Genomic DNA, 26,312 nt, shown 5'->3' with positions numbered 1-26,312 from the left:
TAAATACTTTAAGAATAATATTTTTGTATCCTGCTGTGCAGGGTCTCTGCCACATTGCCTTGTGCACATCTCTGGAAAGGTTCATGGTCCCTATGACCTTCCAGCTCCTCTTCTGCCCTTTCAGCCCATTTTACTTTACTCTTCTGTTTGTTAGAAGAGGACAGTTAAATTTGAAGTTCAGTAAGCCTGGGAGGATTTATTTGGGTACGCGTGGAAAGCCTTGTTTGTAACCTTAATAAAAACTTAGCTGTTCAATTGTGGGGAAACTTGGTAGTAATTGAGAATAGTGTCCATATGTAGTATTGAAGAAAGAATATTAATTAATACACAGAAATTAGAGGATTAGCAGTAGAAATAAATGTGAGATGGCTTGTTTTTTTCTGCAGTGTGTACAGAGTCAGAGTAACATAGTCTGAGCTATAGAAGACTGATTTCATTATAGGATGACTGAGAAAATAATATGCTTGTAGAGATTAGAGATGGCCTTGTAGGAGATGTCACAATGTAATTCACATTATTTTATTCCATATAGCACTTTATGTATATTTGTTTAAAAAAAGGCATGGATTGCAGGACTTGATGGAATTGATAGTTTGACTTCCTCACTTCGCAGGGTGCATCCTCAACTTATTAATCTCTATGGAGTGAACACTGATGATCTGGAGAGTTCCAAAGCAACGTGCAATTGCATATAGAAGGGATACACTGAATGTTCTTTATAAGTCCCTGTCACACCTGTATGCTCTTCTTTCTAATGTCTCATTCTTGCACTTATTGAACTCAGTTGTAAAAGGAAGGATGTTTATTACATTTCTAGTTTAAAATTTTTATCAAATTATATATTTTTATTGTTATATTTTACTGTGAAAAAACTTTATTAGGCTTAACAAGAAAAAAATGAAAAAAATGATTAAATGGATTTCTTTAATAAATTTTGGGTTCTGAAATGATCTGTCATTATAGATGGAAAGTCTTTAATTTTCTTGAAAATTATTCAGGCTTCTGCAGTATATCTAATATGAAGTATTTTTGAGTTTGCTGTTGTTAGCATTTTGTCGGGTTACTCAGTTCAAACAGAACTAGTGAGTGGAGATAAGATAGTCCTCACACTGAAGAGTAGTGGCAAAGCGTAGATCAGGTATTTCCAGTTCTAGGTATCACTTACATTGTTTCCTTAATGTTTGTTTTCAAATTGGTTTCTAGTCAAACAGTAGTAAAAAAGAACATGGTGACGTGTAATTTTTGTTGAAAGGTATTTTAAAGACTACTTACTGTACAAAATAATAAAAAAAATAAAGTATTTAATGTAATGTAGAGCTAACAATATTAACTCTAGTTTTTGCTTTGCTGAGAATAAACTTGTGATAAATAACCTTTTCTCATTGACTCAAATTTTGGTAACTATCTTAAAGGGTATAAATATTTTTATAAGTAAGTGTTTATTTTTTTTTAGGTGACTTCTTACATGTTTTCTACATTATTTGAGATGAATGCAAATTTAGAGCAGATTCTCAAAGGAAGAGCCAGTTTCCAGAAAGATGATGGAAAAGTAGCAGCCTGGTGGGTTTGTCTGCAGTGCTAAGCATGTGGTTCTGTTCTCTTGTCTATGAATTGTTATGAAACAGGTGGATGCAAAATGGTGTGAAAGCAGCGTTGTTTCATGACTGGCACAGGTTTGCTCCAAGTCTTTGCTCCGTAAGTAGTTCAGTATACTGTGAAATCCAGTCGTTTAAGATTTCATTAAATCCCCTTACATGGGATCTGTATTTTCAAGACCTGCATGAGCTGTATATTTCACTCCGTTGTAAGTCTCGTGAAAAATTCTTACTGGTGGTAAATAAGGTACACAAGTATCGTAGATGGCTACTTGTGTTCTCAGAACAAGCTGTTACTTGTTGGAAACCTCATGCAGCTTCTGTGGACAAACATGGCCAGTAGCAGAAGCTAAATTCATAGACAGTATAAATGCCTTTTTCAGATGTAATCATTATAGGACCATTGCAGCTACAGTTATGCTTGGCACTGGGGCAATGATGGCAGAGCAGGATCATAGCATCCTTCAGACTGAACGGGGCACTGACAGGGCCCCAGCCCAATCTCCTGTCTAAGTTGGTCCAGCTACAAGGTCAACACTGGTTTCTCCCAACTATTCAAAATGATCTCAAGCCATCTGAGGAAGGAGATGCACCACCTCTCTGAGCTCCACTTCTGGGCTATATCCATGGGGAGAAGGATTTTCCTGATGTTCAGTGGGATCCTCTCATTTCAGCTGATGGCTGTTCTGAGTCACAGTGAGTAGTCTACTATGTTGCTGTATTTGCTACTGTATTGCATCAAATATTTTAATGTTTATGACAATTTAAACTAAGCTTCCTGAAGGTGTATGAGAAGAACATTCCAGCTATGTGGAGTAGATTTAACTGTTTTTATTACATAACTGAAAATTCACAAAAGAACTTACAAAAGAAACAGCATTCATGCTCACCTCGTTGGAGTTCTCTTTAGTAAAGTAAAATCAAGTGATTCTTTATAATTTTGCCACCATTAAGACAGTGTACATTTATTTTTGTCAACCTTGTTTCTAACAACGAATTGACTTTTGCTTCATATCTTAAGAACAGGAAACCAACATGTACATGTTAATTACAAAATCTGAATAGAAAGCATTCCAAGGCAACATTATCACATTTACTGACTTATGTAAACTAATTCAAAGATAAATAAAATGCTTTAGTTTCACTTCTTTGCATTGTTTGTACTAAAAAGAATTTTAATGCTTTTTCCAGCATTTGAGGTATATTTATATGCTGTAATCTCAAACCAATTTCTGTTCAAAGCCATTTTGGTTAAAGTGCAAAAAATCACTAAAGCCATTTGGAAGATGAACATTTTGCATGTTTCGTAGACTTGCAAGAAAGTATTTCATTCTTCACATTCCTCACACACTTTTTGATATACATATATATAAATACATACACATTCATTTGTCCTTACACTACCTACGATTTTTGAGACAAAAGTTACTTTAGAGGGATCCACAACTTTGGCATCAAATTAAGCTAGCAGAAATTACAAAATGGTCCCCAGTGTCTTATTAATCTGTGGACAGTGTGGATTTTCTGGCACCAAATATAACCCATTTGCAAAGTGTTTGCTGAAGGCACTACGCATTGTTTTTGAACTAAATGTCATATGATGGTGCAGCTTCAAAGTGTTTGTATGTATTAAACTTGTTTCTCCTTACAGTTCAGAAAGACATCAAAGTCAGGGCAAGAATGGCCTTATTACATACTGCTGTTACAATAAATTTAGTTATTGATCACTTCGTAGATTCTGTGGTTGTACTGGGGAGCAGTCAAGGTGTTGTTTTTTTTCTCCTGGACTGTACTATTTATTTCACCAAAGCTAGGTGGCAGTGTAAACTTATCTAGCTGAAGAAACTTCCTGTAGTAGCACATCAGTGGTTTAAACCACATTTCTATTCAGTCATTTGCCTTTCTACTCAGTTGCTTCTGAAGATGCCAATTTAGATGATCATTAACTAACAACTTCACAAGAACCCATATTTACTCTCCAAATGGCTTCTTACATACATTTAGATGAACAATCTAAAGATAAAATTTGGCCCAGTACAGTTGGCTTTTAGTGCAGTGGGGTACATTTGTTTCTCTGTTTTCTCATCATGTGAAGTCTGTCTTTTTCAGTTACTGGAAGAATAATAGTACTAAAGGCTACTATGCTAAGTATTATTTTAAAAAATCTTCAAATAAATAAAAATAAATATTTTACTTTAAAAACCCCCATCATATAGAAATATTTTACTGCAGAAATCCAAAACATCATGGCACTGGTATTTGAGGAAAGGACAAAACAACTAATTCTGTCATTTTTGCAAGTACCATGTTACAGATGGCTACAACTTATGATCTCCTATACATTACTCTTTCTACAGCTGACAGAGGATTCTGTGCTACAAGTCCAGGCTACCACACAGAATTCCCTGTTGTAAATCTACCTTTGGCTTTCCTGGCTCTGGCTTGCCTGACTAAGTATCTCCGATACTGTAGAGCTGTGTCTGTGAAGCCAAGGCTTTTTGAGGTTTCCTTTAGAAGCCCAAGAGAGCTTCCGATAGCTGTTTTCTATGTCTGTGCATTCTAGTTATGGTCCTTCTGTTGATTTAAGCTAATGTACCCTTGTAAAACTGCCAAACAAGGATGAGGGAGGATTTCTTCTTGAATGCCTAATCAAAAGATTGCTGAAATTTGAAAATGCATAAAACAACTCATGTTAATGTTTGAGATCTTATTTTCCAGGATTGGTCACACTTTACATTCTGAGACATCTTCATTCCAGTAAGTAATTGTTATTCTCTTTATCTTTAGTGTTTTGCTGTCTGTTTGAAACCAAGATGGTATTTCAAATACAATTGTAAGACTCATAAACAGAAATAGTTTTACCATTTTCACATTATAAAAATAACTGAACATTAAGATGTAGATGTCAATACAGATCTAGGAAATAAAGGGTTGTTTTGTAAGAGCAATTGAACTCATGACCACTTTTTGTTTCACTGATGTTTCTCCTGTGAATTAACCCAAACCTTAAATTCTTCATTTCAAAACCAGTTTTATTTGTCCTCCTAGTCATCTTTGTTGCCACTTGTAAAACTCCAGCTGTCTCTTCTATTCATGTCCTGAGGAACTGGTTTGTATTGCCTTTTGAAGAAGCCAATCTGAAATACATCAACAGATTCCAAAATCACGTATGTCATCAAATCTAAGCAGTGTAACTAAAATAAAATATCTATCTATAGTGCTTATGAACAGATTGTATTTGTCATTGTTTTGTCATACTAATTAATCAAATGGTAGTCATCAATTAAAAGAAGGAGCTGCTTTTTAATGCTCTCCTGACGCAAGGAGTAAGAACAAGCAGACCGAACTGTCCACAGAATTCAGTGTTTTTAAAAAATGTGAAATGGTAATAAGACATTCCAGTTTAATCTGTTTCATTTGTACACTTCCCAGGAAAAATGATAGAGAAAGTCTGCATGCAGGTAAAGGTAGCTAACAATATCTTAACTGCATGGTAGAGCAGCTTTTCTTTCACTGTTTTCTTAGTTCATTGTGCACATGATATTTTAGCATTTATGTAGTAGTTTACATCATTTTACTCTGACAAGCAACTATATTATAGGTAATTACTGATCATGTGTCAAGTGGTGTTAAAAGTGGTGTTAAATTAAAAAAACAAAAACAATTCAATTTATATTAAATTAATTACATAAATCATTAGATGGCACAAAAAAATTGGGAAGGGGTTTATAGTATTGAATAACGCAAAATGTAGAATATATATAAGATAAAACGAAGGAAAATGGATAAGTATTTTTGAAAACACACTATATTAGGAGTTATGTTTCTTTAGAAAGGACAGGTAATAAATTATTATTTTATTTGTTAAGCCGGATTAGTGAATCCAAAGATCCTCCAAAACTGTGAATTCCTAATTTGAGAACAATGGAGAAATACTGAAAACCTACCTTCCATAATAGAAGTGAAAGAAGCAAAAACAAAGTAATACCAGCTATTAAGCCTATTCCAATAATTAATACAGTGACATGGTATTTTGGCTTTTGGTGGTGCACTCCTTCCAAATAGACCTGAAAGGTGGAAAATAAGTTTAATGTTATTTTTTTTCCCAAAAGATGCTAATAACTGGAAAAATGAATGAATTCTTAAATACTGATTGTCTTCAGTGTTTGTGCATACATCTATATAGGATGCTTTTTCTTTCCTAGTTTAACTATTTTATCATAAATTCAGTAAGAGAATTCTTACATATGCAACTTGCTTGTCCTTCTGTAGTTCAATAACTTTTGCATTCTTTTCTGGTGAGGCTGTCGCTCTTACTTCGAACTTCAGTGTAGATGCATCATCCTGATTTTAAACAGCAACATAAAATCCCATATATATATATTTTTTTAATTCAACATGTTAATTCTTAACCAACAAAAATGGTAACACAGCTGCTCACAAAAACAGAATCTCACACAAACACACATGGCATTTTTATGCCTTTTTCTAATCACAAAATAAATTAGTACCAGAACCTGGAATGAAGCCCGGTTGGGTTTTACTCAACATTAAATCCATGCTGCTTTTCTTAGAAAAGCACAATTACGAGTTGGAATTAAATTCCACATAACCCAGCCAGAATAGACAAAGTAATATATACTAATAATTAAAGTGATGAAGATGTGTTTTAGTTTAAGTGGTTTGCATTTTCATATATCACCTTGAAACCTAGAACTGAAAACTGAGAATATGTAGTATCTATTTTTGTTAGGTTCTAATATTAATATCTAGAAATTAGATGGAGAGAATAATACAAGTAAGCCTTGAAATATGCCTCTCAAGTATGAAAAATTCATGTCTTACCATTTCTAGAAGCGAAGGAGTAGCTTCCAGGTGCAACTGAATGGTTGCTTCTTTTCCATTTTCCATGTTTCCAAGCTTGCAATGTATTTGTAAGCAAAGGCTGTCATTTTTCATACAGTACTGTAGAGGGGAGGGAAAGATAAAAGCTTGAGTTTATCCGCTGTATATCCTTAATGTTAGAGACACTCAGGAAATGAGTAAAACAAAAGCTCCATGTTTGTTCTTGAAAGGTCAGGGGTTGTAGCTTTCAGCTGACACCTCTCATTTTCAACCCATGAATTGTTCATCATTGGTGATGAAGAAACAGTACAAGGCAACAACCTAATTTTTATAGAATGCAACAGGTCATTTCTCTTAGAAGATTGTTCTTTTTAGAGAAAAATAACAATTGTAGCGAGTTGGCTGTATGGATGGCTTTACGGGTATTTCAGAAATGAGATATGGCAATGGCTTTATGATACCTGGCATCAGAAATATAAAACTATTCAGCTATAGCTTGTGCTATTTTCCTCAGTTCTGAAGAAGAAAGAAAAGCAAGCCTTCACATGATTGTATTTTTTGTCCAAGACCTCAGTGCCTAAGTCCTCATTTGAAAGAAATATTTTTGATACTTCAGCACAGGGTTACTCTTGAGAAGTCTTTGATATTCCTGTAATGTGCTTGCTTAAAACCTCACATAAAAATATTTAAATAGGTCAAGTTTCTTTTAAAAAGAGAGTATTAAAGCTATACTTTATTATCAAGCTCTAGGACACTGAGATTTCAGTGAGAACAAACCCTTCAAAATGTAACACTAGAACATTCATTCTGGTTTGGACTACACAATCAAGTATCTGAACTCCAACAGGGATAAAGCTGAACATGCCAGGCACATGTGATGTCCTCAGTCTTCCAACTATATTTAGTAGTGAGCTTCCTGAGCCAGAAATGATTTTCTGTTTATTCAGTAATATTCAATGACTTTCAGTCCCATTAACTTCTATAACCTCTCTTGGAACTCACTTATATTTTTAGCATTCAGAACATCCCTCAGTAAGAAGTTCCACCATAAATACTGCTTGCCTTTGGTGATGTTTTTTGCTGTTGAAAAAGGTAGTGAACATTTATCTGCATACTTCATGTAAGTACTTTTTCCTGTATGCATAATTCTTAGTTTGTCATCAAATTTCACTTGCTGTTCAGTTTGCCCACTCATTCAGTTAAATAACACCTCTGCAGTTTGTTGTAGATGATTATCATTCATACCAACATTGAAATGATGTTAATCAACCTTCTCCCCTCAGTTCTCACCTCTTTCACTAAATCACAACTATGTCGAACGTATTACAGGTCCCAGCACCAATACTTGGAAGCCTGCACTGGAAACCTCATTATTTAAGATATATAGCACCATCTTAAGACTCATTCATTTCCTAGCGATGCTAAAAGATAGATCTTACCATTTGTCTTTTAGCAGGCTTTGAAAAGAAAGTGACAACATCCCTCAATATGTTTTCAGTTTTTTCTACTGCATTACAGTTTCTGGGATATTCATTGTAGGAGCATTCTCCAACTGTTGTCTGGAAATAAAAATAACAATCACTGCTTGATTTTGAGTATCAAATAATTGATGGAAGACAGAGTTCTTAAAAAGCAAGAAGCTCAGAAAAAGATAGCATTTAATTTTAGGTTTATTGAATATATGGAGCTGAAGATCATCCTAGCCCTATCCAACCTGCTTCACTATAGTTAACATACTTCTGCACTTCCCTGTTATGGTGAATTATACAGAGCACTTGGAGAAGAAAATATAATAAGCCAGAAAGGGTCTTGGAGCTACTCTGTGCTCATTTAAGTCAATAACTGTAGGCATATATAAAGACATGGTAGACATGAGGCATCTGTTGTACCCTATTTTAGCTGATAATTTTTTAACTGATGAATATTAATGTTTTACAAAGGAAGGAATGTGTACTGTATGTTCTGCATAACAACAAACTTTCTGTTTTGATATGAAATAACTAAGGCTGATGGATGGACTAAAGTCTTCAAGCAGTTCAATGCAGAAATTCCTTCTTTTTCAAATTAAAAAAAAAAAAACAAACACACACTTTGCTGCTTAATAGCAGGAGTGAATTGAGGAAAAAAACAAAACAAAATACAAATGCATGCCAAAGATCAAGCTTCACACAGATGGATTAACTGAATTCAGTGGCACTCTACTAAGAACTAAGGTATTAGGTAGGATTGAAAGACCGGAATAAAAATGGAATGCATGCTTAGTACCTAAGTCCTGCGACGCTTCTGGTATTCACTGAATTCACAGAGATATAGTAAAATATTAAATAATGTGTGCTTACCTTAATATCCATAACGTTGAATAATTTGAAGTCATGGGGTGGAAAAGCATTAGGTATCATTAACTCTAAGTTTATATTTGGAGCCATGCTTGGTCCTGCATTGATAACCTTGTGGGGAGGAATGTTATGTTTAAAGCTCTGATTCAAGGTAGCTATTCAAGTAACAAATACATGAACTTCATAGAACAGGATAGGTCCTACATTGTTATGAACATATAACATATGTATATGTTATATACAACATATATATATAACATAGAACATATGAATACATGAACTTCACAGAACAGGATAGGTCCTACATTGTTATGCTGTCATGAAAATGAAACTGGATTCTCCTAGGAGCTTTAACGTTTATAAAGGTTGCTTAATTCATTCTACAGGATTACAGAATACTTTGTTTCCCTGAACCCAGTGAGTAAGTTGTGCCTATCTGTGATGACTGCCCCGAGGTTATACGTACTGCTCTCCAGGAAAAAGTAAGAGACTTATGTCTGTTTCCTGATTTTTAGTCCATTGGAGACAAATCTTGATACCTACTGATTCTCTTGTAAGTAGCTCCTAGTTTCATTTGCATAAGATAATTTTTTAATAACTGTTTCTGAATAGCAGAAATGGAAAGTCAGAACTGCTCTACCACTTTCAATCTTGTGTCTGTAAGTATCATCTTGTTTGATTATTCAGTGGAAGATTGCCCAGGTGCAAAAAAAAAGTGTTCTAAGAGAGATTAACAACCACTTTCCATCACCTAATGCTCAAAAATTGCTTTTTGCCCTCGTACTTGTAAAAAACTTACTGACCATGCAAGTTGGTTTTAATATACACTGATAATCTAAACATGACTCTTCAAACCAAGGATAATAGAGTAACAAAGAAAAGCACTTACGTGGAAAGTGAAGTTGATATTCTCCTCCATACACGTAACTGATGCTTCATTCTCATTTGTTCCATAAACAAATGAAGCTGGTGTTACAAATCTACAACAGTTTAGAAGTTAATGGATTTGATATATACCATTAGCATAACCTTTTTCTCTGAGATGTCTTACAGAGCTGATGCAAAAAAAAAAAAAAAAAAAAAAAAAAAAGGAATAACACAAGCTTTTAGTTTAGTTAGGTAAAGCCAGGAACACTAAGTAGAAATCTACCATTTTACTACTTCTACTCAAGGCAGATAAATCAGAAAAGGTCACAAAAGCTCACCAAAAACTATTTTCTGTGAATGTGCCACAACAAACCCAGAGCATGGTCCCTGTAAACCAAGGAGTCTGAGGCATACACAATATCACAATCTAGTTTCACACTGAAAATGCATCAACAGAACAGAATGAACAGTGGTGTGAGAAATGATGGTTCTTCTCTTCAGCATCCACCTGAAGCACCTTTTATTTCCTTAACAGTGGGCTTTCAGTTCTGTTATCTTCATCTGCATCTTAAGTTTTCAAAAATTGATTGCATTTTCAGAACTCCTGACTATTTTTTCCAGAGGATTAAGAAAAGAAGGCATAAGGAGAAAGTTGCTATAAAAATCTGATATATCTTTGTTTTCTTCCTGAGACATTTAATTGGATAGTCAAGTAAAATACAGCTGCAAAACTCACTGTGTTAGAGTTAGTAACTGATGCCATCTGTTACTGGAATAATTGATAGAATATCTATTTTTGTTCTTAGATTAGCATTCATTTATCACATTCAGTGTATAAAACTCCATTTGTGCAGGTTTTCAAGATTCTTTCATGACTTTGTGTGCATGATTATGTCCTTCAGTGGCGTTTTTCACACAAGTGAGAAACCGCACATTTTAAAGTCTCAGAATTCCAGTGCTTCCTTCACAATGTATTTCAAATTTTTTTGTAGAAACTGAAGTAAACTTCCTGCCCAGTTCTTCAGATTTCCAAGGAACTTTGCTTAAAGAAAATGGAATAGTAGCACTATGCTGCTTATTAAAGAAATAACTCTATAAAAAATATTCTAGTTCTTAAGAAATACCAGTTAATTAAGAGACAAGCTCAAAGCACCATAGATATTGATCTCATCTCATAGCAGTAGAAACAGAAAGCTTAGAAGGGTATGGGGCAGACTCCAGGGTAGCTGTACCATCTCAGTTCCAGGATTTTTCAGCTACCTCACACTTGTGCTTAAAAGCTTTGTGAACTCAGAACAGATATTAGACAACAGTCTTATAGATATGCAGGGATAGCAAGAGCTGACTTACCCATGAGCATTTAAATCAATCTCATACTTCAGAGGTACAGCTACAGTTACCATGTTATCCAGTAACACATTCTCATCTTCATTTTTGCTATAAAAACCATGAGTGAAAAATTAGTGTAGAATGCATTATCATATGCTATACATTATTTCTATAAACAAATACTAATCATCTTTCAGCTTCTTAAGAGCTCCAACATTCTACTGTTAACAACACATCAGACACTAAAAAAGAAGAGATTTATAATGGCATAAACCTGCTTATTGCTTAAACAGCTGTTTTTTGTGATTTTTTTTTTTGTAACTTCAGTTTTTCTAAAGAGTTAGCAGTGGATGTGCTTTCTTGCAGTTATGCTTCAGTAAGTCTTTTCAGTTTTATCAATTATGTTTTGAAAAGCTAGGAATAATTTTAAGTGAGCAATTTTTATTAGACTTTACCAGCTAACATTAATGATGATGTTGAGGTCGTCGTCTGCTCTTGTGAAGGAGCTTGCATCCAAAGGGAAACTGAAATCCAGCTGAAGAACAAAAAAAAAAAAACAACACCCAAAATCCTTTTATAAATGCCAGTATATCTTAACGCAGTTTTAATCAAAATATTTTATTAAGCTCATCTGGATTTTCTTGCTTTTTCTAAAAAAAAAATAAAATTAAGGCCTAAGTAAATACTTTTTTTCCATCTTCCAGTCTTCTAGTCTAAAAAAATTCTTCATAGCCTTAGTCAACTTATTTGTCTAGGAAGCCAACCACCATCAAGTGATATATAATGAAAAGAATGTTGTCCCTTAATGAATTTATTCAGAGAATATTCAAGCAGATATCAATGTTACAAGAAACAGTAGTTTGGAATGAGTGAAAGATTTTGCAGAACATTTTTTTTTTTCTGAGAATCCTGTTAACATATTAAGAGTGTTTTTGAAGCAGAAACTTTAGGCATAGCTTACCTTTGAGTTTTGATCTACATACAAATAACCAATACTGCATTCAAGTTTCACTGCATGAATATCTTTGTCTAATACTTCACAGTGTATCTGTTTTTCTTCCTAAAATTAAGGAAAATTACTAATGATTAAAATAAATCTGTTACTTTCAGACACTTCAAATTGCATGCACAGACTTAAATTGTTTTCTAATGATGAAATATACACAATAATAACACTATTCAAAAATATACCGAATAATTGTACTATTCATGATTTCTTTCACATATCCTTACATTGATTAATGCATCACATTACTTAAGTTCTGTTTGTCATCAGAGAAACTGAGGTGTTTAAGTGGTCATTCTACACAGAGCACTGTGGGATCTGTGGGATGTTATTTTAAGAGACCAGAAAAATAATTAGGTCTGTGATTTATTCATAAGACTGGAAAAGATCCAATTTAAGAGTTTTTTGTGATCACTGGAAACATGATCAGACCAAAAGTTGCAACAACATACAGAAATATATTTAGAAACCAATCTTTTCTTGTTATTGTTACCACATCTCATTGAAATGATTTCAAAGCAATCTACATTGAATAAATCACACCTATTCTGTGGTTTAGAAAAGTTGAAATCTAAGAACTTCAGATGTAGTTTTGCCAGCTTTCTGAATGTGTGTGCAAGGAGTTAATTTTCAGTATCTGAAGAAGCTCAACAATTCATCACCATATTTGGAAAACGTCTGGCTGAGAAATAAGAATATCAAAGGATTACTGTTTGGCAGATTTTCTTGACCTTACCAAGTCCGGAACTCGGATGAAATAAAGGCCTTTAGGGAACTGAATGTGGAGGACAGTTTCATATGCATCATCTCCAGCATTGTGCAGAGAAATGTTCAACAACAACGTCTTTGTACTTCCAACAACAAGGTACATTTTCTTATCATGAGGCCTATAAAATAATCATAGTACCAGTGAAAAATAATTGCCTATATAGTTATATGCAAAAACATTTTTTCTCCTGCTCCTTTAGTTAATCTCATGTGGTTCTGAAAAAGGCTGAGGTGGAAATCATTAAGGCGTTCTCTCAGTCCTCTTACCTGAAGATACAAAAAAAACAGTTAGATGACGGTCAGCTCATTACTGTGCCTTTGAAAGCCTGAGGCTATTAATGTGAAAGGTGTTACCTTGGCTTTTACAGGACAGGGCTTTTTCTTAAAGAAGAGAATAGCAATGTGCTCCAACTGCATTATTTTCAGGTGCTATTTCAAAATCTGCTCAATGTGACAAGGTCACAAGGAAGGTAGGTGATCATGATCTATGTGATGTTCTATAATCATGTTACAAGTACAGACACCCTGTGAATGTCTAAAAGTAAACTTCAGCTTGACATTAAAGTTTAATTAAGACTTGTAGAAGCGTTGCCTAGAAATAGACATTTATCAGATATTCTGGCTTGAAACCAAAGCATTAGTCACTGAACACCTTTGGGAAAGAAGCTGGCACTTAGACAAGCAACAGAAGGTAAAAGCACTGCATAAGCAGATAGGTTTCAAGACAAAAGCGAATTAAAGAGAAACACAATGTTAACATTTCAGTAGCTTGATTAAATTTAGGTTAAATTTTAAAATTATTTTACTCGTTATATGCTTACTATTCAGTCCTCTTATATGCATTAAAGCCAAGCTCATTAACAACACACTGTCACAAAGATGCCTCCCAGCTTAACACAGAAATACACAAAAGCACCAGGTGCACATCTGGGACAACAACAAAGCTGAACCAGAGCTTTTCCCTGGTAATCATATTTCATTCTTCATTAAAGAATGCATGATGTGGACTGGAAATTTACAGAGCAGGCCAAAATCTGAGCAATTTAAACAATACGTGATAGTGTAGAAGACTTAGGCAAGTAAGTAAAGCATTACATCAATATCCCTATTTGATTTCATTCTTTTAAGACTAAAAGTGTTTGCTCTGCTGTTCGAGGATAATGAATGCGTTCTGTCTAGACAAAATAAATTAATGCTTCACAGCTAACTAGTTTTTAATCGAGATACCAGGGGCACAATGCAATTTAAGGTGATACTTCACACTTTATCAAGATATTTAGCCTATTTATTTACACTGAAAAGCTGCTACCGGTACCTAATGCTAAGCAGGTACACTGTAATCTGTTTTCCTTTCTTAGTTGAGGCACTCAGAAAATCGTATTGGTAGCATCACAAATAAATGCTGCACAATAATTTCCTTCTGAAAAGTTTATGATCACTTAAACAAAAAAACCTGAAAGCTTAAGAAAATGAAAGGGCTTTAGATTCTTAGACTCATGCTATAGGCTACGTGTCAGAGTAGGAAAAAATACAGTAATCTTATTCTGAAATCTATGAAGATGAAAGAGCTTGTGCTCAGGATCACCCATGTGTGATTAATCAGCATTATGTGTTACCTGTCATTGTTATGTATCATTTGAGGATGTTCTGTGAGAGAAACCTTGTATCTTGATTAAAGCACAATTAACTTTAAACTTTAAAAGTGATAAACTACACAAGAGAATCCAACTCTCACACAAAATACTAACAACCTGAGATTCACAACAGGTACTATTTTTTCATTTTTGCATAAAATCAGCTCACTTTATTACATCAAAGTGTAATACTGAATTAAAAAAAAGGTTGTGAAGATAAAATTAAACTTAAAATCTAACCACGAATATCTATGTTGAATGCAAATGAGGATACACAGTTTCAAACTTTCTAAAGATGACAGTGAATACATATCTCGAAGAACGGCTTGGTGTTACAGAGATTCTTCAAGATAGTAATTTTATTTAAATACTTTGAAAGTGCATTAATGATATTGCATAATTACAAGATTTAAACATGATATCTAATTGGAAGGAATGAGAAAAACTGAAACATTAAAGGAGATCTCAAAGAAAACCAGGCTGTAAATAAAAAAAAAAAATATCACCAAGCAAAATTATTTTTTGAAACTGTAAGCTAATTCATAAACAGAAAAAGAAGCTAAACCTTGCAGAATACTCAACTATCTCAGCAGTATAAAACTGAAGATGGTGATATTCTTAGGCAAAGGAAGAGAAGGAACCACTCATAATTGAAAGGCTTTAGTAGAAAACTCAAGAATCTTTCTTGTACAGTGCAAGTACAGCATCTTTGTAAAAGCTGCAGAAGTAACTGAGCTTGTCAATTTATCTGCTCTTTTTCTTAGTATGAAGCATGAATACAAGTGTAAACTTTTGTCAGACTGATGCTACTTTATGAGCTTCTAATTATGCAAGAATAGTTCTTCAATTAGGTACATTTCTGTTACATTTCCTGGAAGATTTATGATTTTAATATTCTTCAACTAAACTCAGTTTTCTTTCCTATATATTTTTTAGGGAGTTCATAGTCTAATTTTGCAAATTCACTTAAATTACATTCAAGAGAACAAAGAACAATTTAGATAAAATCTAATCTATACTTACTTTGGAAAAGCAACTTTTCCAGAAACTCTCAAGTCAGCAGAGCAATTTTCTTGGGAGCAAATTCTTGCAAAAAGAAACTATAAAAGACCAAAAACAAAACCAAAGAAACAGGAAAAAAAGGCATTTAAAAAGGAACGTATCACATTGTTACCATGTATATAGAATTGGCTAATGGCCCTTGGTCCTAGAATAGGTTATGATTTGCTATTTTACAAACACATTCCGTGCACCAACAGCTACAGAGAGGCATTCCACTCTCATGCTTAACTTCTTACCATTAAACCAGTGGTTCATATTCAGCTGATTTCAAAAGTAGTACATTAAAAGGGCAGAGCATTTTAGAGGATCCAGAACTGAGGTCTCTGAAGTCTCTTCCATGATACAACAGTAACTCTTGCAAGAGAAGCTCTACTACACAAACTTATCAAACTGCAGGTCTGATGAGACCAGAGATACTGAGAGTTGCTTGTGTCTGTGCCTTGATTATCAGTATGCCACAGAGCACATTTAGATCATTTGTTACTAGATTCAGCAACTTCCTGTCTTTAATTCTGTGACTCCTAAAACAAAGCATGTCAAAATTTTGAAGCTTCTTTTCATTGAAGATTAAAATGTGAATGTTTACTTACTGCATTTGAAAGAAGACATCACACACTAACCTTGCTTTTTATAATATCTTTTTCTTTCCTCCTCTGAAGAACAGGTTGGAGTGGAGAAAAGTCTTGAGTATCTCTTTTCTGTAGAATATGTTGCCCCAGATGATAGCTTGCTTCAACATGTACAGGAGTCAAGATATCCCTTACATCTTTCTATGAAAATTGGAAACCTAATAAGTTAATCATATAGACACGTATGCGTATGTTTTAGAAATTATGAGGAGCCTTAGAACCAAGTAAAACAGGATCACTTATTGTTTTTTTCACACGTAAAAGAATTTCCTATGCCATATGATTTAAATATTTTTCCAGATGTCTTCATCAATGAAAGAGTTAATCAAAAACGCAGAAAACCATAATACACTCATTGTTAGCATCAGGCATTTCAGAATACATTCTTTTATTAGAAGTCTAATTGAATAGTGATCCATCAACAATACTGCCTTATTCTACTGAATTACAAAAGCAGGTAAAAGTAGACTCAAAGCAAAAAAGTTGAATAGTGGGATAATGTCAAACAAACCAATGGAGATTTCCATATTAAATCAAAGGTTCTCCACCAGTACCACTAAATCTGTTCACAGTGACATTTTATTTTTCTGCCTTTGTATTTCCAATTCCATATTAAGGAGATTAAACTCCTCAATAAAGTACACTGTTTTCATATGAAACCTCAACTGTGCAAGAATTTGGAGATCAGAGCTCAGAGTGTCTACCTTTGAAATCTGAACAGCTTGAAGCACTGAGAACTAACAAGAGCAAACCTGACTAAATTGACAATAAAAACAATAAAAACAATAAGAAATAGACACTGATTGCCTTTTCACATGTCCACCACTTTAATTCTTAGCTGCAAGCTTGCTTTCACCAAATCACATGAAATCTAATTCATAATTTTCCACAGGGTCTTCTCTGCATCTGCTTTATATTATTTTCAGTATACTAATTGGCTATTAATTACTCTCTACTTAAAATACATAAAATGTACATGGTCTCTTGTAAGAACTGTGCTTGACAGACATTTACACTTAATTCTAGGAGCATCACACAAGTTTTCTTACAGAAACCTCAGTGGGTGGATGGTGATGCTTTAATGCTATTAATTAAAAATTGGAAAAAAATTGAGCTGTATGGAGCAAAAGATGTTAATGATAGATTATGGGAGCTGATAAGCCTAATCATATCTTTCTTCCTACACAAATACATGCTGATGCTGGTACAGCAATCTGTACAAGGTCAGCTGTCAGTCAGTCCTCTCTCAGTCTATACAACCCTTCTAAGAATGTGGTCAATTTGCACTGCTCCTTTAAGAAACATTCATTTAGGTGCAACTACCAGTTGAGATGCATCTAGGCAATTTTCCAGGAGGTAACACCAGCTTTCTATTCCACTCAAAGCTTTATCGTGAAGAATTAGCGTCCAATGATGTCATCAACAAAACAGGAGTAAAAGAGAGAGAGTCAAAAATACACGCAGGGTTTTCATAGCTGTGCAAGATTATGTCGATTTCCCAGCCTCTGTGCAGGATCAACTGCATCAGTCATGCTAACAGATGTTTGTTCTAAAAGGTCATGAAATTGCTACCTCAAGGATTTTAAAGAAAAGGCCAGGCGAGCTAGGTCATTATTTTATTACCCTTTTTCTCCTTACATCTAAATATACCCTGTCCTTAATATTTCTATAAAGAATTACTTTCCTTTTTAGGTAATGCCTTACAGGAGATAATTTTTAATTTTTCCTGTGTTTAGTAAATTGTGATTCCTCTTTATCCAGTAGATTTTATTGTTTGATTGTACCTTAGGACTTCAAATGCTTCTTGAGTGCTCTCCAAATTTTTGCTGGAGAGGGGTAGCTTCTAAGATGTTTGATAGATTGAATCACTGTATTTTTTTCTTATTCACAGAATGGCCTTAAAAACATTGTCTTTGTCTGGACTGCAGCTCTTACTTTTAGGATGGGTCCTTCATTCATCATTCAGAGGGATATACCAAGCATGCGTACTACATTTCTCTAAGGGACTTAGAGGCTACTATTGGTGTTAGAGTCTTACTGACTATCTTTGTACTAACTCATTTCTAAGTCAGAACCTCCTGCCAACTGCCCACTACTGTTCCAGCACTGCTGTCTTTGTGGCTACTCCTCTCAAGCAATTCTACCAGTAGTTTCCTTCCACAGCAAAGTTGTCCCTACAACTTTATAGACAGAGAATGGAAACCACATTCATGACACTAATCCAGTCCAAGATAGACATTGAGATTCCCAGCAGAGCATAGATTTGTACAGGATTCACTTTTGTGAGCAGAGGAGTAGGGAGATACAGATCAGTCTGTAGGCACAGTGCATGTTTGTCACATCATTTAGCTCTGAAGTTATTCATGGAATTCCCACGAGTGCTCTTCCTATTCCCATGGAAAACGTATGTCACACCATACCCACTTAGTTGCTACAAACTGGCCTAAGTCCACCATCCATAAAAGGGTGAAAAAAAAAAGTCGAAAAATGCTCATGTCCTACTTTGTTAATGTGATGATGATTATTATGCACATTTTCTCTGACAGTCGAGATAGCAGGCCCCTGGCTATAGAAAGCTGAATAACCAACAGAACTAAAAGGTATCAATTGTGGAAGTTATGAACACAAATATTTTACTTCAGAAATTATGTGATGCCATTGCAAACAAAACAAATTATTTTTCAGCAGGTGTGTTTTCAAAAGAAAACAATGAATTTACAGAGCAATGCATATTGAAAATTACATTACCCTCATAAATGCTGGATGACCTTTGCAGACATTTTTTTTTCTATAAATCTTTATACTTCCAGAGGTTGTGTCAGATGTTCCATTGGCAGAAAAATAAAATCTTGCTTGTGTATCCACTTTTCTCTTCACATCAACACTCAGATTATAAAACATTTCTGCAAAATAAAAAATAAGGAACATAAAAGTTATAAAAACTTCAATGTAATGAATTCATTATTTCCATGAATTTATGATAAAATCACATTTTTCACTCATTCCTTAAATACACTCATAAAATGCTCCACTTAAACATTCTAAGTTGGTAAGTCTTACATTCAAATGCAGCAAGAGTAGTCCAGTTTGACTGCCCATCATATATAATAAATATGAATTTTAAAAGATAGGAGCTTGGAACTTAAAGTTTACCATTGCATGTATTTTCTGGAATGTTTTTCTAAAGGTTAACATATATTCTTATACAGAAGTTTTAAGTAATTTGACTTCATATACCATGAGGGAGACCAACTTCTTACATGGTCTGACAGGAGTAGGATAAGGCTCTAAACTGAAAGAGGTTAGGCGTTAGGACAAAATTCTTTACTCAGAGGGTAGTGAGGTGCTGGCACAGCTGCCCAGAAAAGCTGTGGTGCCCCATCCTTGGAGGCATTCAAGGGCAGATTGGATGGGGCCCTGCTGAACTGGTTGGGGGTAGCCCTGCCATGACAGAGGGTTCCTTCCAACCCAAGCCATTCTATGACTCTATGATTCTGTGACTGTATCTTAGAGCACATGTAACAACGTAAGTAAGGTGTTCACAGAACTCTGTTTTTTGTAAATCATTGTGGCCCACTATCTCACTCACAAACATATTAAAATGATGTATTAAAATGACTATCTGAAACAAAATCACTACAATGCAGTTCAAAGCTACAAGCTGGAATTTTAATCACATCACTACTATATAAGCTAATTTAGCTACTAGAAATAGCGTGTCCATGGTACCATTTTCAGTGCTAATGCAAAATCTCTGAAAATATTGTGGAATGGTTATACGCAACCCCAGAGGAAAGGTTTAGTGTTGCCACAAACCAGTGAGGTAGCTAACAATTAGTTACCAGTTACCACTACGTTCTTAGGTTACACTGTAGATGCAGTAAGCAATTTGCAATTCCACCTTCATCCTCACCATGATGCCTCCTCACTTTTTGATATCACTACCTGTTACAAGGCACACAGTTCAAATTGCCCTAGTAAGAATGTGCCATTACTCAAAATATTTTTACAAAAGTAATGGTTGGACATTGCAGGAGCTAAAAGAGGTATCCATTTTTTTTTTATAGTTTTTCATTTCATCCTGAACTCAGACCAATGAACACCATTACTCATTAAATACCAATAGCATTATTTTGCAAAAGTGTCCATTTCAAATGAATACATAAATGGGAAATAGCTTACCAATATAACCAGGTACCTCTCGTCCTGTGTAGGTAAAGCATATCTCCAGATTCATACAGATGGCAGGCTGGTCATTTTCCATGCAGTTCAAATTAGTACGATTTATTGACTTCAGGTGTTTTAAGGAAGCTTCAACAATTATCACTGGTTTTGTTCTAAGAATACAGAAGAGTCAGTATTCACAAAATGCTTCAGGAATAACTTACAATATCTCTGCAGAATCTCACGGAATCTCTAGCAGTTATTTTTCTGTTTTAGTATTATCATTTTTAAGTTATCTGCGTTTTAAAGTATCTAAGTAACTGTATGCAAAGTCTTTGTTGCCTTAAGAAATTTCAGAAGGGTTTTTTCTTTCTCATCAAAGAGTTTATTTAAGTGATTCAGGTGTATAGCATTCTGGAGCCAAATGACTGAAGTTGAGGACACCAAGAAAAACATTGTGAGGTTACAATCTGCTAGTAATTTTTCTTTAATTGCATTTTACAAAGAACAGTTACACTGCATGGTCTTTAAAAGCACTAAAATGTAGTAACCTCACCTCAGCACCACAGCAGAGTCAGACAGAAATGCACCAACTGCTATATCTGTATGAAAAAAATTGATCAACAAGCTTGAATTGTCAACAGGAATTACTTCTCAGGTACAAATACTATGTAGCATACTCATCTTTTGGCAACATCTAAAAATGACTTGTCCTTTATTTGTTAGAAGGCATGCATATGGCATGCTTCTCTGTACAGAAAATGATTGCTCAAGTACTTGTCCCCTGGCCATTTGCTGGACTTACAGATATTTGTAACAGGATGATCTGATTTTTATTCCAAGTTTATGCAGCTGACACAGAAATACAATTGAGCTGAACAAGAGTCATGTGCCTTCTTTTAAACCCAAAACTGTGATTTTGCTATGGTATGCATACACATATACAAAACAATTCAATTATATTACTATGTATGAACCATGTCTAAAATTATACATAGAATTTAGTAGAGCTAGAACAAATATAATTTATTTCAATTTAACAGAAAACTACTAATGTAATAAGGAAAAACATACAGCTACTTACATAAGCAGAGCCTACAACATACACGTCATGGGAACTTTATGCTTTAACATAATTAAGACCTGACATAATGTCTACCTGTATAGGGGCAGAACATTATAACAGTATACATAAAGCAAAGAGTTTTTACACAAAATTAGCACTTCTGTGTCCATAACAGTCCTAATCCAAAGCCATGAGTCCTGAGTCAGGTTAATATATGCCATGCACACAGACTTAGTGTTGCTGAGCTCACTGACTCCTAGCAAGATCCAGACTACGTGAAGACCAGATTGATTTTTAGGGTAGCACACTAGACTGGCCAACAGATGTGCTTCCAGTACCCAAACTATCTCACTGTGACATTAGCTAATGAAATGATTACAGTAAAAAGTAAAAATTATATTTTTCTTTCTCTTGGGTGCTATGATCTTGCTATTATATTTTTCTTTTACATCTTCAATAACCGTTAGATGACCATAAAAAATGTGTCTTCAGCTTTACTTCTTTTCTTCCCAAAATGCTAGATCATGTCATCTTAATAACAGATTTTCTTCTGTTAAGAGTAACAAGTAGCAGTGAAGTTGTTGCCTATGAATTTGTACTCTTTTAAAATGAAAAACAGTCACAACTGTTCAAATCACCTTGATAACCATTGTTATCTGCGTCAATACCGCTTGCTATTGACTGTCCAAACATGCTTAAAGAAGCACTGACTTGCTGTCCTTGTATTCTCTAAGGGGGAAAAAGAAGAGAAAATTATTTCTGGAAAGTAACTTTTGTGTTACAATATCCAATGCAAGTAGATAGCACAACCACCCTGCTGCTGAAAGCAGTCATCCGTCTACCTGTGGAATTGTACCTCTAAAAGTGATATTCTTCCACTGCTGTAAATGATATATCCACAAACCTGAGGCCTCTAAAACATTTTTATTTTTTTGAAAAGGTTATATCATGACTATAAATCACAGTCTGTATAAAAATTTCTGGAGTCTTTTAAAGTACTGAATGTTAAATTACGAGAAAAACCTCTTGAATCTAAACTTAAGGTTTTTTTCATGGATTGATTGATTTTTCATTGAAAAATCATACCTGTGAAAATGATGGAGTTATTCCATCTTCCCTGCCGTTGTATATATAAATAGCTCCTTTTAGATCATCTTCTTGTGGAGCCCCAATTGCTACATCTGTGGAAAAAAACAATTATAATAATAAACAGTTGATTAAGAAGCGTGTACAAAATGCAGTTAATGAAATCCAAACCACAATGCACACTGTATCAGAGCACATTTATTTGACTGAATTCAAAAGCAAGCACTAAAGATAAAGGGAACTGGAAACAATACAGACAAGCTCAGTAACGTGACTCTGCCTGAAGTACTGCCTTTCTGGAAAATAAGAGCTAATCAGCCATTAATTTTGTGCAACGCAAAGTCTGTTCTTATCAATTCTGAATTTGACCCTCAAGAGGTTATTGTGGAGAGTAGCTAAAATGTGGCCTTGAAAAAACAACTGCCTGTGTTCTTGAAACTATTATGATTTTCCTGCACTCTGCTATTCCCAAGTGGGCTAAACGACTGAAGCACAAGTAGTAGTTGTATTACATTAACTAAAATAAATAATGTATTTTACTGTGATATGTCCTTAACAGCTGATAAGAGGAATGAATGGGCATTTAACAAGGAAATGAAGGCAGTCTGTTGTCTGTACAAAGGAGTATATTTTAAACATACTTGATTTAATCCCTAAATGGTTTGTCAACAAGCAAACCAACCAACTCTTAATAGTCGCTACAAAACATCAACAAAAAGCTCCAGGGTTCAAATAGCCAGAGGACATTCACCAAAAAGCAGGGGGGAATTAATTACAGCACCTTAAAATTCACACATGCAAATCAATAATGATGAAATTTCATTCACAAAGAAATAGAACTATCTGTAAATCACAAATAACATATGGATCACCAAACCAACATCACAAGAAAAGCAAAAATCTGATGCCTGGGTTTAGCTGAACAGCTCTGATTGAATCCACATTGATTGAATCCATACTTGGCTGACTAAAACACACAAAATACGTCTCTCCACTTGTGAGATGAAAATAGGACAGCCAAGTTGTGCTGTCTAATTAAAGCTAAACATATGTTCTTGCAGGGGGGGTCAGATTCTACACCAACGTGCATGCCATTATCTTCACGGGGCTGATACAAAAAGCTTACATCATTGAAGATCTTGGGTCTGCTGTGCTTTTCTGTTACTTACTATAGATAAATGGTTTCTAGCACCCAATTCCTCTTTATATTTTGCTTCCAGCTGTTTTTCTTAAAAGAAAATTTATTTTCCTATTGTCACTCTCAATATCGTCTCCACTTACTCTTTCCAATGTTTAGCTTCCTTCAAAAGCTAATCTACTTGCTTCAAGTCCCCCTGCAGTTTTATGATGCCCATTTTACATTACATTCAGTGTCATATATCTGCTTTGTTATACTGCTATTACATTGATTTTTACTTCTCTGTTCCCCGGCCCTATGCTTGACTATTGTTTTGCTTTGCAGTTTGCAAATATTCCATGGCAAAACTTGAAACTTCTGTGCAAATTTGTGAATATAACGCAAAACAGAAGAACAGGAATTTAGCAAGAGTTATAGGAACAGTAGCTAAAGGAGGAAAAGGACTGCTTTAGGCCAGGTAAGAGGCAAATTACCATTTCAAGTCTTGCAGGTTACAGGAGAGGACCAAGAACAGAGGACAAAGGGACAAAATCTTCTCAACCTTTCGTAATGCTCCCATTTATGGTGACAGGCCACTGCTCAGTGAGAATTCAAACCAAAGTGTTTTTTGTTTGTTTGTTTGTTTTTAATTGATTTTCATACTTACCTTCAAAACCATCATTATCAATGTCTCCTAGATTGACTATGGACTCCCCAAATCTGGCTGCATATGTGTCACTCCCACTGAGCACTATGTCCAGTTCTATCATCTCTGCCTCCTGAAGGAAAATATTATCAAAGGCACATTAACAGAGGCTCTTCCAGGGGAAACTCCTCAGAATAATAAAACCGCTTGGAGCAGTGTAAAATCTTACTCGGCTCCTTGCTGCAGAAGCCATCATTATCAAAGATATCTAACAATATTTAGCATAAGAATGAGAAGAAATAATACAGCTGTTCTTTAAAAGTGAGAACAGCAAGTTCCTATAGCAAACACCTGTAAACAGCAGAAGGTTTGCATCAGAGTACAAGAGCTTACTACTCTGAGAAAACTGTGTGCATTAAAGTCTACATAGCTAGCCTCTGTGGGTTCAGAGTCCTGCTGAGATCGTCACCATGCTTCTAAAGTTGTTCTTCCTATATCCTGTATGATATGGGAGAAGAAATCTTTCAGCTTATTATATGAGAACAACTGAGGTACAATGTATTTTGAAGAGAAAATACTTACAGAACCTGAATTGATGTAGACGTAAACTCTTCCTTCTTCTCTGATGGTACTTTCCATAGGAGCACCAACTAGCAAGTCTGAGAGACCATCTGAATTCAGGTCCACAGCACAAACTGCAGCCCCAAAGTAAGAACCAAGCTGTGTGCAAACAAGAAATCCTGTCACTTCAGTTTTTCAATGGTAGAAATTCTAAGGTGCAGAAAAGTAGCATAAAAGACATACCTTTTTACCTCTTAGTTCAAACAGAATATTCAGTTGCTTGTCGATGCTAAAAATGTATGCCTAAAATGAGAAGAAAAAAGTGAAGCTCAGCAAACAGTAATCTGAAATACTATCTTCTGTCTTCTTTACAGCACGTGCTAGAGAATCATCTAGGCAACACGCAGTATCACAAGGCTTACTACTTGCTGTCTCCTATCTGTGCCTTTAACATTGCAGTTCACAGCAGTATTATGTAGACTGTCTTACCTCCTTCCTTCTTTAACTTTTCTCCCTAGGAGAAATCATATTACCTGACACTTGCCTTTATTCTGTTAATCTAATCTGGGAAATAAATGGGTGGTTAGTGGCGGAGTATTGATCAAACCAACAATATAAGCAATCTCTTACTTTACCAGTCTGCTCCTGCTGGGGAGCCCCTCCAATTACTTCTGTGCTAGATGATGCCAGAAAATGTCCAGCTCCAACAGAGTACCCTGCAAAACAGAAATGCACTATTCAATACTGTCAATGCTATACAAACTAAAAAATGGGAGTGTGACATATGAAAGCTGTCAACACTACAAATTATTACAAGTCTGACATTCAGACCTCATAAAAGTTAGCAGTGAAAACAGAAAGAGAAAGAAAGTATAAGCAAAACGTCCATGCAAACAGTAAGCTCCAGCAAGTAGAAATGAGTGTCAGAAACACATTTCTTCCCAGAGATTCAATTATCTGGCAAACTTTAAAAGTCTGTAAAATAAATGGCAAACATCTTCTGTTACTGCGTATTCTGCTCAGTGAGTCCATAACGCAATGCAAACTATCACATGTGCACACAGTGCAACATGGAAGCACTTTATTCAATTGTCACTCTAACTATTGTTGTAACTGGACTGCAGAGAAATTAAATGTGAGGGTACTTATGCCTGTGCACATCTTTATGTTTGTGTGTGTGTGTTTTTATACGCACACACACAAACACACAGGTTACTGTGTATGTCCACATAGCAATAAATCAGACCAAATGCTTGATTACATAATAAGAAAACATTGCATCAGCTTTTGTAATTGAATCTACATAACAACGTATTTGTCTGTGTGGAGACAGCTCTTGACAAATAGGACCACATTTTGGTGCAGACATCCAGCCACAGAATTGTGATGCCACAAGCTGTAGCTACACCAGTCACTGTTATTCCTTCCAGAATGCATTATGGCTAATTTGAAACAGGGAAGACAGTTAACATATTTTGCTACTCTTGCATTTACTGAATTTTTGTTGATTTTCACAGCTTTCAGAGAAAATGGAAAAATCATCTTGGATCAGATAAGAATGGGTTTTAAATCTTTGAAGACAGCTGCTGGGAATTCATGTT

At 34.9% G+C, this 26,312-nt stretch overlaps 2 protein-coding genes across 3 annotated transcripts in view; one reads left to right on the top strand and one right to left on the bottom strand.

The window, feature by feature from the left end:
- Positions 1 to 1,472, top strand: part of CERKL (ceramide kinase like) — a 49,308-nt gene extending 47,836 nt beyond the window's left edge. The window contains exons 13-14 of one of the 2 annotated variants that reach the window (XM_042874738.1): positions 614 to 737; positions 1,454 to 1,472. In XM_042874738.1, the coding sequence (XP_042730672.1) occupies positions 614 to 695 (82 nt within the window). In that variant the 3' untranslated portion in view covers positions 696 to 737; positions 1,454 to 1,472. Of the gene's footprint in view, positions 1 to 613; positions 1,306 to 1,453 lie in introns of those variants that run through there. The other variant, XM_042874737.1, reaches the window with a different exon arrangement.
- A 956-nt stretch (positions 1,473 to 2,428) lies between these two features.
- Positions 2,429 to 26,312, bottom strand: part of ITGA4 (integrin subunit alpha 4) — a 33,557-nt gene continuing 9,673 nt past the window's right edge. The window contains exons 7-28 of the mRNA XM_042874938.1: positions 25,342 to 25,427; positions 24,955 to 25,014; positions 24,733 to 24,870; positions 24,172 to 24,283; positions 22,388 to 22,482; positions 21,940 to 22,030; positions 20,792 to 20,837; positions 20,254 to 20,408; positions 18,820 to 18,974; positions 16,063 to 16,212; positions 15,404 to 15,480; positions 12,715 to 12,865; positions 11,934 to 12,032; positions 11,428 to 11,507; positions 10,994 to 11,080; positions 9,666 to 9,756; positions 8,780 to 8,887; positions 7,880 to 7,999; positions 6,441 to 6,560; positions 5,841 to 5,939; positions 5,543 to 5,662; positions 2,429 to 4,732 (exon numbers count right to left, since the gene is read on the bottom strand). Of these exons, the coding sequence (XP_042730872.1) occupies positions 4,640 to 4,732; positions 5,543 to 5,662; positions 5,841 to 5,939; positions 6,441 to 6,560; positions 7,880 to 7,999; positions 8,780 to 8,887; positions 9,666 to 9,756; positions 10,994 to 11,080; positions 11,428 to 11,507; positions 11,934 to 12,032; positions 12,715 to 12,865; positions 15,404 to 15,480; positions 16,063 to 16,212; positions 18,820 to 18,974; positions 20,254 to 20,408; positions 20,792 to 20,837; positions 21,940 to 22,030; positions 22,388 to 22,482; positions 24,172 to 24,283; positions 24,733 to 24,870; positions 24,955 to 25,014; positions 25,342 to 25,427 (2,333 nt within the window). The 3' untranslated portion in view covers positions 2,429 to 4,639. The remainder of the gene's footprint in view (positions 4,733 to 5,542; positions 5,663 to 5,840; positions 5,940 to 6,440; positions 6,561 to 7,879; positions 8,000 to 8,779; positions 8,888 to 9,665; positions 9,757 to 10,993; positions 11,081 to 11,427; positions 11,508 to 11,933; positions 12,033 to 12,714; positions 12,866 to 15,403; positions 15,481 to 16,062; positions 16,213 to 18,819; positions 18,975 to 20,253; positions 20,409 to 20,791; positions 20,838 to 21,939; positions 22,031 to 22,387; positions 22,483 to 24,171; positions 24,284 to 24,732; positions 24,871 to 24,954; positions 25,015 to 25,341; positions 25,428 to 26,312) is intronic.

Source organism: Lagopus leucura, unplaced genomic scaffold, assembly GCF_019238085.1.
Source record: "Lagopus leucura isolate 7727_CA_CO unplaced genomic scaffold, USGS_WTPT01 Super-Scaffold_100012, whole genome shotgun sequence".
Lineage (NCBI taxonomy): Eukaryota > Metazoa > Chordata > Aves > Galliformes > Phasianidae > Lagopus > Lagopus leucura.
The sequence above is the reverse complement of the archived record's forward strand: the minus strand, read 5'-3'. Positions and strand labels throughout refer to the sequence as shown.